At 47.0% G+C, this 16,382-nt stretch overlaps 2 protein-coding genes across 2 annotated transcripts in view; one reads left to right on the top strand and one right to left on the bottom strand.

Annotated features, from left to right (window-relative positions):
* Positions 1 to 459: 459 nt before the first annotated feature.
* On the top strand, positions 460 to 1,966 carry uts2a (urotensin 2, alpha). The gene is made up of 4 exons (XM_057042135.1): positions 460 to 1,113; positions 1,354 to 1,458; positions 1,537 to 1,580; positions 1,661 to 1,966. Exons 1-4 carry the CDS (start codon positions 1,008 to 1,010, stop codon positions 1,772 to 1,774), a joined length of 369 nt encoding a protein of 122 aa, XP_056898115.1. The 5' UTR covers positions 460 to 1,007; the 3' UTR covers positions 1,775 to 1,966.
* A 56-nt stretch (positions 1,967 to 2,022) lies between these two features.
* camta1a (calmodulin binding transcription activator 1a) overlaps positions 2,023 to 16,382 on the bottom strand; it is a 223,643-nt gene continuing 209,283 nt past the window's right edge. The window contains 13 exon segments of the mRNA XM_057042122.1: positions 2,023 to 6,431; positions 7,938 to 7,968; positions 8,226 to 8,300; positions 8,385 to 8,584; positions 8,671 to 8,691; positions 8,786 to 8,857; positions 9,618 to 9,861; positions 9,946 to 10,124; positions 10,603 to 11,075; positions 11,231 to 11,573; positions 11,675 to 11,753; positions 11,857 to 12,053; positions 12,141 to 12,301. Coding sequence (XP_056898102.1) covers positions 6,399 to 6,431; positions 7,938 to 7,968; positions 8,226 to 8,300; positions 8,385 to 8,584; positions 8,671 to 8,691; positions 8,786 to 8,857; positions 9,618 to 9,861; positions 9,946 to 10,124; positions 10,603 to 11,075; positions 11,231 to 11,573; positions 11,675 to 11,753; positions 11,857 to 12,053; positions 12,141 to 12,301 — 2,108 coding nt within the window. The 3' untranslated portion in view covers positions 2,023 to 6,398.

The following is a 16,382-nucleotide window of genomic DNA, read 5'->3' as shown; positions in this document are numbered from 1 at the left end:
TCTCTAAGAGTCAGTGTTCTTATTAATCTATCAATCTTAATTTAAAATCTAATACAATCACAAATATATAAACCAGGTCACTGGACAGTAGCACATCAAGAAAAAGGGTGTAGTTGATAAATTGGAAGGAAGGACTCTGACTAATAGACTATAAATCTCTCTTTGATGTGGAGGAAAATAGTTATTAGAGTGTCTGGCCTTCTGGCTAGAAAATTAAATGTCAGTGTCACTTTGTGGACCCTCATTACCAGAGGTACAATGCTGACATCACATTTGTAATAAATGACATACACAGATGTAAAATATGACATTGTAGAAAGGACACAGTCCCCGTCTTCTGTAGTAGCTCAACTAATAATGCTTTTTAAAATCACTATTGGCGCTGCATGTAATAATAAACCTTTTATTGCATGACTAACATGCTGTAGCTCTAAATAATGCGCATGAACCAATTTGATTTAGTGACCCATGAAAAAAAATCTCTGCTCTCCCAAATTGAGTTAAAATGTCAAATGGCTTGCTGGTGGTGAGGGCTCCACTCAAGCCCTGTTCAGGCAATTACACACTTTTATTGGAGTTCTCACCACTTTGCATGCGGCTCGGGCTGTGGGATGAGTCCAGTACTTTAATGGTCTGGCAGCATAAAATATTGCCCACATTTGACTGGCCGGTCTCTCCACCTGCTCCCATTTGTGATGTTGCAGAACGACACCTGGAACTCGTTTTAGTCAAGTCAGTTAAAGAGTCAATCAAGCTGTAGAGACAGCAAAGCCTGACTGTGGCCTTGGAGGGGGGCCCAGACCCTCGTCTTTTTACTGGGCCAATAATTCACCTGTGTCTGTTGATCTATGACAGTCATAAAGGAGCCGTGTGTGTGTGTGTGTGTGTGTGTGTGGGTGCTGGACAAATAAAACCTGGTTTGGACCCACGCAGTCTGTACAAGATTTCTCTCCTCGAGGGGCTCCTGCCGGACTCGGAGCCACTTCCACCAACAGCAGCTGACAGGGATGATGTGCTACCGTCAACTCTCCTGGGCCTTCCTGCTCCTGGCCTCTGGCCCCCTGCTGGCCCACCCCATCACCGATGCTGCTGAGATGCCTTATGCAGGACCTGGTGAGTGGATTATAATATCATCCTTTCATCTAATACTTCCCCTACATCATTACTCAACCTGCTGGCAGTTTTTTTTAGATGCACAACTTAACTTTTAAAATGAATGACAACCATGTTTGGTTCTGTGCTCCAATATGCAGACCCCAAAGATACATTATGGGCGACTTCTAAGCCACAGCATTCGTGCTAAATAATGCAGATGAAAGGTGTGTCTGACATTTGTGTATTTCTGTCCCTCAGCATCACTGGAGGACAGAGGGTCTCTGGATGACATGGAGCAAATGTTCCCTCTGCAGGATGATTACAGATATTCCACCTTCTTATCAGGAGAAACCAGCAGAGATGGTAAGAAAACACACTCATGTAAACATCACGAGCTGGCACGAGTGGCATCAAATATGGAATCCTTTCATTTGCTGTCAGGCGCAAGAACATCTGGGCTGCTTCCTAGGGGCGTGAAAAAAGAGGTACGTTCCTCCTGATCCACAAACCTGCAGAATAAGCCAGCAAAGAGAGTGCAAATTAGCGGTATTTTACTGTCTCTCAGGTCCTTCTGGAGAAACAGCATCTCCTTGATCCTTTTAGCCAGGCACTGGGCATCCGGAAGCAGCTCAGGAAGAGAACCGGCAATAACGAGTGTTTCTGGAAGTACTGTGTCTAAGAATCAGACCTGCGCAGGAGTCAAAACCATCTATTGCACTCATATAAGCAGAATCCGTGCACACCTGCTCACCAACGTACATGCATGTGCTGCATATGTGCATGTGTGGGTGCAGGTAATGACTGCTTGGGGGAACTCCTTCTTCTCCAGCACCGAATGTAAAATACAAATAAAAGTGTGTTAAATTTAAAACTGGTGAGGTTCTTTTCTAAAGCTGAACTCTCTCAAAGGAGGAAACAAGAAGGCCATTTCCGTTTTTCTTCATTTTTCCCTTTTTTATTATTTTACAGCAGAAAGAATATAAAGCATTCAGAAAACATCTTCCATATTTTAAGGGCAATTCAAAATGTTTTGCATGGCTTCAGCAGCTGAAATCTTTTTTTTTTTTAAACATATCCATTGAATCAGTGACGCTTGTACATGCACAATTACAAAAATGAGACTTACAAACCAGAGAAGGGGAAAAGAAGGAGGAATGCGAAGCACATTAGGAGAACTGAGAGGAGATGGAACCTTTAAGGTCAGGGGTCAGAAGCGGAGAAAAACTGGGTCACATAACAGGGAAAGACAGAGAGAAAGACAGCTATAGAGGAGAGGAAAATAGATCTAACACTAGTTCACATGCAAAGTGTCCAGGACCCGTAACTTTCTATCAAAGCAGGGCCTTTTTTTCTTCTCGCCTCGGAATTGATGAAAACGTGCAGTTCGGTAAAGGGTGCCATATAATTGCTGTCCTTAAACTACTGAGTGCTTGTCTTGCAGTACTTGCATTTGCATAAGAGTAAGTCATCTACATGTGTCCAATCATTTTAAACTCCGCTAGATCTATAGGACTCCACAAAATAGATCTTTATTGCTCTGTGTCCACGTGTGGATTATGTCGTAAAACACTTTCTGGTGCGTTGGCATGACGCGCCTGCCTCTCTCTAGTTTGGTGGTTAGAGGAGGAAAGGCAGGTTCTCAGGTCAATCGGAACCCTTTTAGAAACTAGTAACACTGTCTGCTGTCAGCTAACCTGTCATCTCGCTCATAAATGGCAGTAAAAACAAGATTTGCAGGTGAACTTTTCATAGAATTCCACTCTGAATCGTAAAATCTCTGCTCTGCCGCTTGGATAAATGAAAGGCCTCAAGAACCGGCCAGAGTTACGCAATGATTCAACAGGCTCCCGTCACAGAAAGTCCAATCACTTCTCTTCACGGACTCCAGATAACAGGGATTCCTTCCACCACCGTCCAACCTTTCAGCGGAGGAACAGATTTCATTTTAAAGACTCAGGTGTCGCGGTGGAACCCGTCTGCCCCAGATTCTTTACCAGAGTGTGTCCGGCTCTGTTTCCTCCTCCCCGTTTTGGCACCCTGAGTAAAATACAGAAGGGAGGTGAACCAGTCCCTCAGCCTGTAGGAGAGCGATGATGCCTTCGCCGCTCAGCGTACAAATGAAACGGACACTCTTGACATGTCTGCATGTGTGCTGTGCTGCGTCTTGTGCATGTGTTCGTACCTACTTATGCCACCTACGTAAAACCCGCTGTACAGTCGCAATGGCCTCCCACTGTGTCCATTTGTCCTGTCTGACTTCGGGATACACTGAAGGAATCTAAATAATGATAATAATATCATAAAAATCTTAAGGAAAGGTCTAAAAAGTTACAGCTGGTCTTAAAAAAAACAATCTTGTCGTCAGGCTTTGCCATGAAAACACCAGTAGCTACTGAGCACCGCCTCGCTGTGAAGGTTTCCCGTCTGCTGGGCCGTCACGTCCCCACGTACACATCAAACCAGCCTGCATCCATTTACACAACAGAAACTCTTTTAACTATCCGACTACCGATTCTAGGAAAATAAGCATGCTTTAGGTGCAGTTCTGTCACCCGGTTAACTATTATACCCATGCAAGCGTAATAAATCCTTCTCCTTGTTGCCACGGCGCTGCATCAGACTTGAGGATGAATGCAAGGCAACAAACCCCAGTAGTGGCAGTTCTACACAGGATCCTAAAAAGCTCCCAGAAGAGAAGACAAACGAAGGCAGAAACCCAGAAACAAAGCTAAGAGTGGCGGGAGGTCTGGTGCGAACTGGGGCGGTGGCGTCTCCGAGTGCAGTGGGACGCGCACGACCACGGGGAGGCCCCGCGTGTTCCCACAGAGGATGCGCACGATCGGGATGGAGAGGCACTTTCTGCATTACACCCGGGAACATAAAGTTTGTGCGCCAGCTATGAGAAATCACCAACGACCAGAACAATCATGAGAAGAATTCCACAAAGGTTTTAAGCGCCGCTCGGCTACGTGAGCGACACTTTCTGGCGTGTTAGCGGTATGAAGAGGCAGCCAGCAGGCAAACGTGTGTGTTCTCGTCACTGTTACAACCGTAAACACTGTAAATGACCTGCTGTGTAAGACGCACGGCCTGTCGGTGTTAATGGCATCTGTGCACGGTTCCAATTGCCCATCACATCAAGTTTAGTTCCGTTTCAGCACCTTTGAATGATTTCAGCTGCTTTCCTGAACAAATCCAGCGACATTGCGACCGTTCTTGTGGCTCCGCAGAGCTTCATCTACGGGTTTGTTTTCATTCCATTAAAAGGGAGTTTCCCCCCCGAGGAGAATCCATCAGGAAGGAACCTACTGCCACATAAAGAAACAGGAAGTGATGAAGGCCTCTTCTCACTCCTCTAACATCAACCCAACAACTACAAATCAAAATGCTGGAGTCACGTGTGAAACAGTGGAGACATGAGAGACTTAATGCTTCCTGCATGGATATGACCCCCCCAGCGAACTGTGTACCGGTCAGTTTTGGCGATCGAGTGTTCGACAGCGCTAGCGTGGTGTCCTGTACTGTATGATTATCTGTTCTGCAAAAGAAACAACAAAAATCCAACATAAACCTCTTCTTTAGCTTTTATATTAGCATTCACGAACCTTGGCACCATTGGCAAAATAATTCTTGGTAGCCCAAAACAGAAAGCAAATTGAATCGCTTGTTTTAAGATCATTTTGCAGACTTAACTCTAAATACATTTTTAAACTGCAATAGTATCATGCTTTAGCAAAATGTTCTTCTCAAGAACAGTTTAAATAAAATACTCTACTAGTGAAATATTTCCATTTTACAGAGCATAGCCACTACTGCTTTTGTTGTCCCCCCCCCGTTGTTCATACTTTTCATGCACATAGCTGATTTTTATCCCAGATATTTACACTATTTACAAATACAACCATTCTTCTTAGGCATTCAAACAAAACTATACAAATATTCTGTTTTTGTCTCATACTTGTTTTGACCCATTTTTAATGAATAAAATAATATATTTCTAAAATACAATCCCCTTTGGGTAAATGTTTTTTTCCCCCTACGTACTTTCAGCCTGCTATATATACACAAATCGCTCAATTGTCAAAAATATGGATTTGTCAAACCCCTATTTTGGGACAAGCTTAGGGACCCCTCAAAGAATCTCTAAGACGTCAAGGCAATGTATGTGATCTTCCCCTCAAGAGCCGCCAGAGGCTCCCAAGTTGGTTTAAAAACAACAGCAGAAGTCTGCATGAGCAGAAATGTTAAAACATAACAGAGGCCACTTCCTTTGTTCTCTTGTTGGGTTTCAAAGGGTCAATGGCGTAAAAGATCAAAGCCAAAGGAACGGCGCTGGCCTAGCTTTGTAGCAGAGACGATGGGATGTGTGGGGAGAAGATGGCAAACAGAAGACCAGAGGACAGGCTGAAAGACTGGACCATACGCACACGAGCAAAGACTTTTCCTGTTCAGAAGTCATGCATTTTTTTTTTCCCGGTAGGTTTTTAACAACATAGTCTGAAGCTACACCAACACGTCGGGCGTGATGGAACAAATGCAACTGACAGCATGGGGCAAATTCAAGTAATAAAGTGACAATATTCAGCACAAACCATAATAAATTAATGGCAAAGATGAAATACTTTATCATCACATGTTTCTGCAGCGATAAATCCCCAACTACATTCATGTGTAGCTCCGCCCACATGCAGACTGTGGGTCAGGAGGGAACGTTGAGCTAAGCTGGTTTATCACCTGTAGCAGTTGGCATGTGATTGACCAATTTATTTGGCATTTTAAAGGAAAAAAAAGCAATGAATTGATTGGTCACTTGAGAAAATATGAAGAGGAATTAGAGCCCAGAGCGGTTCTGCGTGGTTCTGCTGTCCTCCGAGAGCTCCGTTTCCGGCTCTCTGGGTCCGCTGACGCGGCAGATCTCCTCAGATTTCCCCGCCGTTCGCTGCCTTCACCGTTTAAAAATCTCTTCATATCCGAAAAACGACAAAGCAATCCATGAAAAAGTGCAAAGAATGCTGCGAAGCCAATGTTCTGCCCCCCCCCCACCCCGACCTTCGTCGTTGTCCCGTAGTTATCGTCACTCTCTGACCCAATTCAAGTCAGTGGAAAGAATAGATATGTGAAAAATGCTGTTGTACATTTAGTAATAGTCGAACCAGTAACACTGCAGAAATAGTAATATTTGCAGTTCTTATGTTTTTTGTTGTGTTTTTTTTTTCGTTTCTCTTGTAAAATGTCTCAGGTTCTAACAGAAAAATCAGTCAGGAGAGTGATATCACATCGTGAGGGGGCTCTTCTCAGGGGTCTCATGTTCCCTGGCCCTTTTCAATTCTTTCACCCTGGAACACACAGACAAAACAGACATTTAATAACAGGCTCACAGCAGAGAACCCAAATCCGAAGAGCCCAGATGATCAGGAGGCAGAGCTGTGAAAGGAAATGCTGGTTTATCTAATGTGATATTAGAACTTTAGGTATGTTAAGGAATAAAATCATCGTCATGGTTTCACACAGCATCCAAACAGCAGATGTCCAGATTAGATTAAGTAAGTGAAGAAAGCTAAACGGCATGAAATGTAAATCACATTACCCAGCTGAAAATGTGGACATGGAAAACCCAATAACTTAACTATAGAAAGTCGCAAAGGACTTTAATTAGAAATTAGAATCATTTAAACATCACATCAGTGATACTTGAAGGCTTGAAGACTGCAGCAGTTAGCAGACTTCAGAATTACAACGTTACTCAAAGCTTCTACATTATTAAAAGAGAAAAAAAGGTCTTTTCTTAAACAGTGTTAAAGACTAAAAAGAAATATGTTCCTGAAAAAGCCGTCGATCTTGAATTGTCATAATGCAGCGTCCGAGCAGAGAATGCCAGCAGCAGCTGGTTCCTCTCAAGAGAATCAGGAGAAAGGAGAACACCCGGTGTGCAGCGTGTAGCCCCCGTTCGCCTAAAAATGGGTTTTTGTACATGAACGATAACTCAAGTAGCCCTGCAGCTTCACAGCAAACGCTACTAAACATTTATCTAGAAAAGCACACACGCAGCAACTGATGTATATATATATATAAACAGCAGGTGAGAAGCTTTTTAACCATGATAAATATGTTCTAAATGAACTCCAAGCTTCTCTCAGGTCGATCTTTTTAACTTAGATGAACTAGAAGTCATAAATCATTTGATGGTTTAGGAGAAGTTTTGCAAATGTAAAGACCCCTTAGTCTGTCGATTGGCTAAAAACAGAACAAACAGCCAGTCAGACAGACAAACAGGCAGACAGACAACTACTTGAGAAGGAGCAGGCCCATAGCATGCCTACAGGTAGAAGAGCAAGGCCCATAGTTGTCACCACTGGACATGCAGCAGAATCGAACATGATTGGGAAAAAAAGCTTCCTGTTTTCTGAAACCGGCTCGCTGCATAACCACAAAAAAAAACAAAAACCAAAACGATCATGAGGGAACGAAAAGTACGCTTCAGAAAGGAGAGACAGAGATACAGAGAATCGTAGGAGTGCCTGTTAAGTGTTGCGGGGAACATCGTCATTCAGCAGCGGTCGGTTAGTTTGAGATTCAGCTCTAAATCTGAGCTTCTCAGTCCACCTGTGGCTCCAGTCGGCAGCCGTCATGCAAGCAGGCATCAAGCAACAGTGATGGAGGAGGAGGAGAGGTGGGAGAGAAAGAGCAGAGAGGAGAATGAGCAAATCAGGGGAATGCCAAGGCGGAGACCTCAGGAGAGCTCTGCGTCGTTAAAGAGTTGGGGTGACAGGAAGAGGCATACAGGAAACAGAGGGAGCAAAAGGAGAGAGAGGAAGGAACTGAGGTGCTGAGGCTGCACTCACCCGCTTGAACAGTCTATGGTCCATCAAGGGGCTTGGCATAAACAGCAAAACAATACCAGACAGCTATTAGCACACAGTAGGCACTGTGGAGGGGGGGGCGACGACAGGTGGGGCCAAAGGGAGTTAGGGGAAGAGGGCGGAGCTTACAGGAGAGGAGGGAAACATTTTGAAGAAAAGAATCATAGGCATAGACAGGATGATGAATTATGGGGTCTTTTCTGTCATACTGATTAGCTCAGGAGGGGCTGACTGTCATGAGGAAGGCGGGTGCAGGGGGAGGGGCTCTACCTGTGACGGCAGCGGCGCAGGAACCTCATGATCTTCCTGGCGGCCTGATCCTGCCTTTTTGTGAGCAGACTACCCCTGTAGGGTATCAGGGAGAGAAGCATGAGGGGCTGACCCCTTGGAACACCAGGCATCTCTGTGGAGGGTTTCATATTGGCCTACCTCAGTTTGTGCTGCACCAGGGCAGCAGCAGCCCCCCGGTGGTGGGGTTTGAGCCTGCCGAACTCCTTGTAGCTGCGGTAGTACTGCTGGATGAGCACAGCGGCCCTCCTGCTCTGCTGGAACTTCTTCTGTTCGTGGTAGCTGCGAAATTTACTCTGGATAAGGATGGCGGCCTGCGTCATCTTCTTATAAAGTGCATACTGTCGACGAGAGCGTAAATATGTCAGAGTTCACCACAAGTTCGGGCGGAAGCTTAATTCTGCCGCTGGCCGTAAAAAACCTTTACCTTCAAGGCTATCCATGTAAGCTTGCAAACAGAAGAAGGACAGACTGTGAACAACGTCTCCTAAAGTCTCTTAGTTCAACTCTGCAATGTGAGGAATCAGGAACCCGAAGCTTACCTGTTTGTACTTCTTGTAACAACGTTGGATAACAGCAGCAGCTACTTCCTGTTGCTCTCGGAGGGGCCGCCCCTGTTGGAGAATAGAGCACAGTGGGTCAGAGGTCACATTGAACATGCACTCGGCTGCAAAAGTAGCTCGTTCAAGTCTTCCTGAGGTCTCCTGGCGGCTGAGAAAGACCCCAGCGCAAGTCCTCCCCGGATCTGAGCAAGAGGAGGAGGTGAGACGAGAGAGCCGGAGGTCCGTCTCTGCACCAGCTGGCAGACAGGAATAACAGATGACTGGAAAGGATAGTGAACAGTTTGTCTGGTGAAAAGTCATTAAATGGAGCTGGGGGGTCAGGGGTTGAGGAATGGGATCGGGCAAAGGACTGGTATGTGGAGAGCCAGTCATAAACAAGCAGCGGCAGGTTCCAGACCCCTAACTTAGAAAGGAACAGATAATAGAGGTGAGAGGTGAGAGGAGGAACAGATAAGCTTGATTTGTGCCTAATTAGAGCGGGGATACAGAGGAGAGTGCAGACGTTCCTCTAAGCAAGGCCATGCTCTGCTCAAAGCAAATTCCCATGCTGAAACCACAGGGACATATTTGAACAGGCGTCTCTTTATGTTATGAGCAGAAGCAGACGGACAGAAACAGAGACAGAAAACAAGTATTAAAGTATGACCAAACAATTCCAGCAGACAAGTTATCAATGAACTGCATCCTGATCCGAAACACAAAAGAAAACAACCAAAAAAAACCAACCCACACAGTAAACAACACATCAGAGAAACACTCTGACGCCGGGGCGGACGTACAGACAGCACCTGAACCCCCGGGGGGCCTGTACCTTGTACTTGCAGAAGGCAGTCTGGACGAGGCGGGCGGCCTCATACAGCTCTCTCTGCTCCGGGTCGGACAGCGTCAGCTGGGCCAGGTCCCGCTCCACCTTGCTGTTGGAGGCGTTGATGAACTCGCTCCAGTCGGCTGGAGACGGGAGCGTAGACCTCTCCATAGCCCCCTCCCTCAGAGGGGAGCCCCCAGGACTGAGGCTGGGGTTGGATGACGGAGTCAGGGGTTCGTTATAGAGAGATCTACGGACACGAGGGGACAGAACTCTGTCAAACTTTAGCGTCCCTGTGTGTTGCGTTGTATTTCCCGGCTGCAGGCGTTCTGACCGTAGGTGTATGATGCTGGGCAGCTGTTCTACGTCTCCAAGGTAGTTGGCGAGCCAGTTCATGGTGTTGCTGACCCCCGATGTGTCCAATGGGCCAGAGTCCGCAGCGCTGAAGTTCTCCCGTTTGATCCTCTCTGGCGTCGCCTCAATAATGTGTTCGGCCAGCGTCATCATGTTCACCTGTTTTATTGGGGAAATCGTTGCCTTGTTAAACGTATCGGCCTGTTTTGTTGACACGCCGCTTTAATCGTTTGGCCCCCTGACAAAATGCCTCATTGGGAGCCAATGAGGAGGGTAATGTTGAGAGCAAGACTGCGGAAGGCTAACATTCCTGATCCATTCCATCCACTCTTCTATTAGCCTGTTAGGTGGACTGAGAATGATGGTAGGAAAATCGTTTGGCTTTGGAGGCGGATCAATGCGGAGAGTTTATTATTCAGTGACGGTCATCGACAGAATGCCAGGGTGGCCCGTGTACCGCCTACCCAGCGCAGAAGGCTGACAGGAAAGAGGTGGCACAGAGTTTTTATGTGCAAGTGAAATCGTATCCACGCAACTGCCCGTTTAAGAGAAGCAGCACATAATCAACAACTACTGTATATTTTTGTGCTGGTTTCAAGTAAAATCAAGTCGTGTGAGTAAGTTAGCCAGATCTTACCTGCAGATCGTCCATCTGTGTGAGACAGTCCTGGTTCTCCAGATCTTCTCTGTAGGATAAGAGCTCTGCATCAGCCATTTCCCTGTCTGCCATCACCAGCATGCCTAACTGGTCCCGCTGACGTAACCGGCTGACCAGCTTCTCCTTCCCCAGGCTGCTTCCGCTGCCCCCCACCGCTTTCCTCCCTACGTTGTTGCTTGAGAAGCTCTCTCTGGAGGTCCATCTGGTTGTCCCTGTGCTGCTTCCCATAGGCAGGCATTTGTCGGAGCTCGGACCCTCTGAAGACACACTCTTTGGACTGGTAGACAGCTTGTGGAGCTGTTGCTGCTCCAGGCTCAGGGGAACGGACATGGCCTTGTCGGGCCGAGTCTGAAGCAGTTCTGGGTTGGGTTTATGTTTTTTAGCTAGAGGGAGGTCTCTTTGTCCCTCGCTGCTGTAGTAGTTGGAGGGTTCTGATCTCGGCCTTCTTAAGTCTGCAAGATAACAGTACGAGACACCGTTAGCTGTTTAAAACAGTCATAAAGATTTGGAATTATTGATGTTAATGTAGGACCGAATAAATTGTGAGATGTCACCGTAAACTAATTAACAATGGGGAGACAACAGGTCAAATGTGAGCTCTACTCGCCTGGATTGAGGCCTGTAGTGCTGGATGTGGTCGTGGTGGAGGCTGAACCGCCTTTTTTGCCGGCTGCCACGCTGTTGGTTGACCAGTTGACCATCCAGCTGTCTGTAGTGGGGGTTTCAGGGGCGGGGGAGAAGGACATGCGATGCGTGGGTGGTAGAGGGGCTGGGGGCTGCTGTTCTTCCCTCTGAAGCTGTTCCAGACATTCTGCGAGCTTGGTATGGCCACGAGACCGTGCGATCGAGAGGGGAAGGCGTCCCAGGGAATCTGGGATGGCCAGAGCCCGTCTGTCCCACTTGTATAAGATCACTGCTGCCTCCAGGTGACCCAGCGCACATGCCCACATCTGAATGGAAAACACATCCGAGAGACAAAATAGAAAGAATAAATGACTCAAATGTCGAGTGGAATTCATTACGCAAATGCTGTAATGCTCAGCTCTCTCACCAGAGGTGTGCAGGAGAAGTGATCCACATTGAGCGGATCCACTTCTAATTCCAGATCAATACTATCAGCATGCTTGGTGCTAGGAGGAAGAGAGGAAACAATTAGCATCTCATAGGTTTTTAGTGAAGTCCAATTACAAACCAAAGCAGCATTATACAGGATGCAGTGAATTATGCACTCACCGCCACTTGATGAGTGTTTGGATGAGGTTGGCGTAGCCTTGGCCTGCAGCCAGGTGGAGGAGAGTCATGCCTCTGAAGGTCTTGGAGTGGATTAAATGTTTAGACTTGGCCCAACAAGCTCTGCTCATCATCTTCTCACAGACCACAACAACGCGGCTCTCAAAGGAGCTGCTGGCCTGCATCTGGCCAGACACACACTCCAATACACAAAAGAGGAATTCACTGTTGAGCCGCTTTGCAGCCGGTTCTATGGAGTTATGCAGTACGTGTAATGTGGGTTTTACCTGGGACTGACTGTTGTTTCCCCCGCCTCCCCCTCCTCCCCCTGTCCCCCCCCCAGTTCCACCACTCCCCGCACTGCTTGGCTGCTGGTGGCTGGCCATCTCTGCCATTCTCCTCTCCATCTGCTCCAAGCGCTCCAGGATAGACATTCTGAACTGGTTATCTAATAAGAGGGGACAGAGAAGAGTGCGCTGTTAAAAACCACGAGCAATCAGAGAACACGTACCAAAAGATGCACCGATGCTGTGCTTTCTTAGCAATTCTGACCTTAACCTCATCGATCCCATTTCTGTGACACTGTTAAGAAGATGGCAAGTTAATATTTTACCCTTGGAATTGTAATTTATCCTCCCATAATGCAAATGAAAACAATAGAATCAATCAAAGCCCTAAATACTAAAATAACCTCCAAGGCCCATCAATCTCCTGCTAATGGCTACCATCACTAATCTCCTGCTGCCATCTCTTCCATACCACTCAAACACAGCTCCAGCTGGCTAATATATGCTGAACTATTGGCCAATTAATGGGGGATGTTAAATGTGTCCACCCTCTTGTGAAGAGCTTCAGACAAGCTCTGAGAAAACAGCTCAACGCCCTCTTCAGCTGATTAAGTACACCCTATTATGGCCGAGTCGTCCCAGCCCACTCCAGCACTATCACCCTGAATAGTGGGAGGACTCAAATGCAGACATTACGCAATCAATCACAATTTACACATGTCCACGATCTCTAAAAACCCCAATATTTATCCAGCTCTCTGCTTCAAGCCATTGCTTGTACACGCTGTCTCCATAGTTTTGAAGCTGTTTTCTCTGCAGCATTTTAGTCCGGCCATAAAAAAAATCGAAAATGGCGCATACCTACAATAACTAAATGACACGTGGTTTGAAAAACAGTTCATATGACTGTAAAATTTCAATTTTAGGACAGCAAATACACTAAAGCATCTAAGGATAGAACGGACAATGATAATCCAAACTTGTTGCAGTAAATGCAACATTCTGAAACGTGCACATGCAAGCACAAATGTACTACAGTGCAAACAGCAGAATGGGATGGGCACAGAAAGCCCACTGCAGAAGGAAGAATAGAAGACTGCATTAGCATTCCCCATTTAGCCACTATGAGGCCGTTTCTGTGGCAACCTGCTGCTGAGCGGTAACTAGGCGACAGGAACATGGCTGAATGTGTATGGCCGGGCCTGCGTGCTATTGGCTTATTGATGAAGGGGAGGGTATTCAAAAAAAAAGAGAAAAGACAAAGAAAGGCAAACAGTGGAAAAATAGAGTCCATAAATCTTGTCCCATCTGCTTTTGTGTACTTGGTTGACTCTTGTGGGAGTTGATGCTGCTGGTAGGGACCTGGCTCTGAGTGGGGGGCCATCACAGCATGGCCTTCTGACATTTGTGCATTAGCGCACGTGTCTCTGTGGAGTGCTGTCACAGCCAGACCTCCTATACGCCACTGTAAATGAGGTCAAGTAACTGCTATCATCGCGCTGCAAATGTCCAGAAAACAACAGCTCTCAGCAACAACAGCGACGGCCCTGCGTCTGATCCCCACGGCCGCCGCCGTGCTTGTTGCTCTGCGGTCTTCCTTCGCCGTCCAACACGCGGAAACACGCGAAGGGAAGAAGCGCCGAGCGCCAGATCCAGACTGGGAGCGAGACTCAGGTGGGGGAGACAGAGCGGCGTCTCGGGCTGATGTGGGGGAGCGAGACTGAAAGATGGAGGGAGGGAGCGACGAGATCGTTAGTGTTAGGCTGACATGTCTTTGTTCAGACCCAATGCTGCAGTGTGCTGCAGTGCAGATGATGTCATCTCCACCTGCTGCCTGCTGCTCCGAATGCGATGCACGTCCACTGCAGAGGGAGGATGGGGGTAGAGACGAGTGGGAGGGGAGAGGGGCGGCGATAGGAGAGGTTAGCAACCAAACACAGCCGTGATGAAACCGTGACGTTTTCTGCGTCCGCCTACTCTCTGGTTTACTCCCTTGTGATGGTGCGAGAGGACACGGCCGCACGTTTACAGCAGACTGTGACATGCTGTGTTACAGAGGAGAGGTGGGAATGACTGAATGAATTACGGAACATAGACGAAACGGTCGTAAAAATGCTAAACGCGAGAAAAGCTCCGTGCAGTTGTTTTTTTACGATGAAGTCCACCGACTCACCACCTGTCCTTAAATGTCCCCATCAAAACCCTAACCCTAACCCTAACAACACACCATCACCAGCAGCCTTTCCAGGACTACATCTACAACAGAAGCTTTGACTCAAAAAAATCCTCACTGTGCACGAAACAATGTCCTATATTATGACGGAGGACACGGATGAGTAATTCTGCTGCCTGCCTTGTGACCAGCACTGGTCCGAGTCGTGACTAGACCCACCAGACGGCGGCCTGTGACCCGGTCCTGTCACGCAGATGTGAAAGGTTGCAGGTCTGGTGTGCAGTCAGTCAGGAGAATCTGATGTGCTGCGGTGTCAGAGTGACTTATTACAAGCTCTCAAAGGACACGCGAGCCCTCTGACCCGTGCATAAGTTGGTGACCGAAAGCAGAATCCCTGTCTGGCCCATGTGAGCCATCACAGGTCTGGGATGTGACGACAGTTCCTCACCTACAGATGGCAACGTGCATGAAATATGGCGACAGTTGGAGCAGAGTGGAGCGATTATCGGTAAAGAAATGATAAAAAAAGGGGGTTATTAATACAGTTGAGTGTGTGTGGGAGGACATCTTAAATCCTCACTTCTAAACCTCTGGTTGGGTTTATGCCAATCATGTTTGCTACTCTCTTTCATTATCTCTCTGCAGCCAGTCAACCTGTCACACGGAGCCCAGAGGCCAGCCTCCCTCTGGGCCTCAGAGAGCGCTGACTGACAGAGGCTGGTATTTGTGGCTGCGCGGGGTAAAGAGCAAGGGCACGCGGCTGCAGCCCGTGCAGCTGGAACGCACAGCTGTCTGTTGAATAACGGCGGATTTCGCTGAAATAACGTACACGAGTGCTCCTGGTTTTGTTCGGGCGGGACTTTTCTGTGTGTTGTTGCGTGCTGAGATGCAACTTGGTTGAACACAGATTAATAACACGGCAGAGATGTCCGCTTTCAATTTTTACAGGGCTAAATATGGCAATAATTATGGTGAGAAACATATCAGTGATTATCGGTAAATATTTGAAACCCTGATGTGATGGCATGTGTGGGAACCCTAACTGGATAGTGGCTCTGGGAATCGGCCCTGTTATCAGAGACATTTTATGCTATCATTAAATGTCATGTAGATTCATCTGTGTTAGCTTTTCATGCGCATGGCCGTGAGTGTCGGACTGACCTGTGGGATCGGTGCATTTGTTACACAGCTAATCCGGGTCAGGGGCACAAGGGGGTGGGTGAGAATGGACGACCCTGGACAGGTCATCAATTCAAAACAAGGATACACACTCACACACACACATGCATTTACAAACTCGCCTGGGAGCAAATGGTTTTTAGATTGGTGCAACAAACTGGGCCACCTGCAGGAAAAGCTCATCGACAGAACCAATGGAATGGCTAACTGTTTAACTTCACTGCTGACAGCTAAAAGAAAAAGAAAGTGGTAACGCTGCAGCAGTGTTAGGGTTATTTTTTCCTGTATCGCCAATTATTGGTTGGAGAAAATGTAAAGGAAGCTAACGCTGCAATTCAGTCATTGTTGAATTTCTTCTTGACCCTCCACAGAGGTGTAATAGTAGCAAACACAGGCCGCTAAGCTCGAGTGACGCATTTCAGTTCTGCCACAAAGGTGAAACCGCTTTTAACCCGCTGGCATTTGTCCAGTCATATGGGTCAATACCAGCAGAGTCTGAATACTGAATGGATAAAATGGGTCACACTGGAGGTAAAATGTCAGGGGTGAAAACAGAAGGCAGTTACTGTCTCCTTCGCCCGCTATCACGCTAGCGGGCGAAGGAGTATCAAATACACCAAATGACCATTTAGCTGACACGCTACCGCTCATCGTCTCGTTTGCATGAGGAATTATTTAGCACAGAGCTAATCGCAGCAGCAATTAAAAAAACAGAGAGAAGGAATCATTTCATAGATTAATCAATCTGATATGAAACGCCAAGGCCCATGGGAGAGGGTGTCTCTAAAGCTTTCCATTAATAGTAAGACAACACAGTTAGGCTGAAGGCAATCACCAGCTCCTCAGCCAATCTTTACCCTGAATCATTTCCAGCGTCGTCCTTAAAGTAA

Source organism: Takifugu flavidus, chromosome 8 (assembly GCF_003711565.1).
Source record: "Takifugu flavidus isolate HTHZ2018 chromosome 8, ASM371156v2, whole genome shotgun sequence".
Lineage (NCBI taxonomy): Eukaryota > Metazoa > Chordata > Actinopteri > Tetraodontiformes > Tetraodontidae > Takifugu > Takifugu flavidus.
Note: the sequence above shows the minus strand (reverse complement) of the source record. Positions and strands in the feature narration are given on the sequence as shown.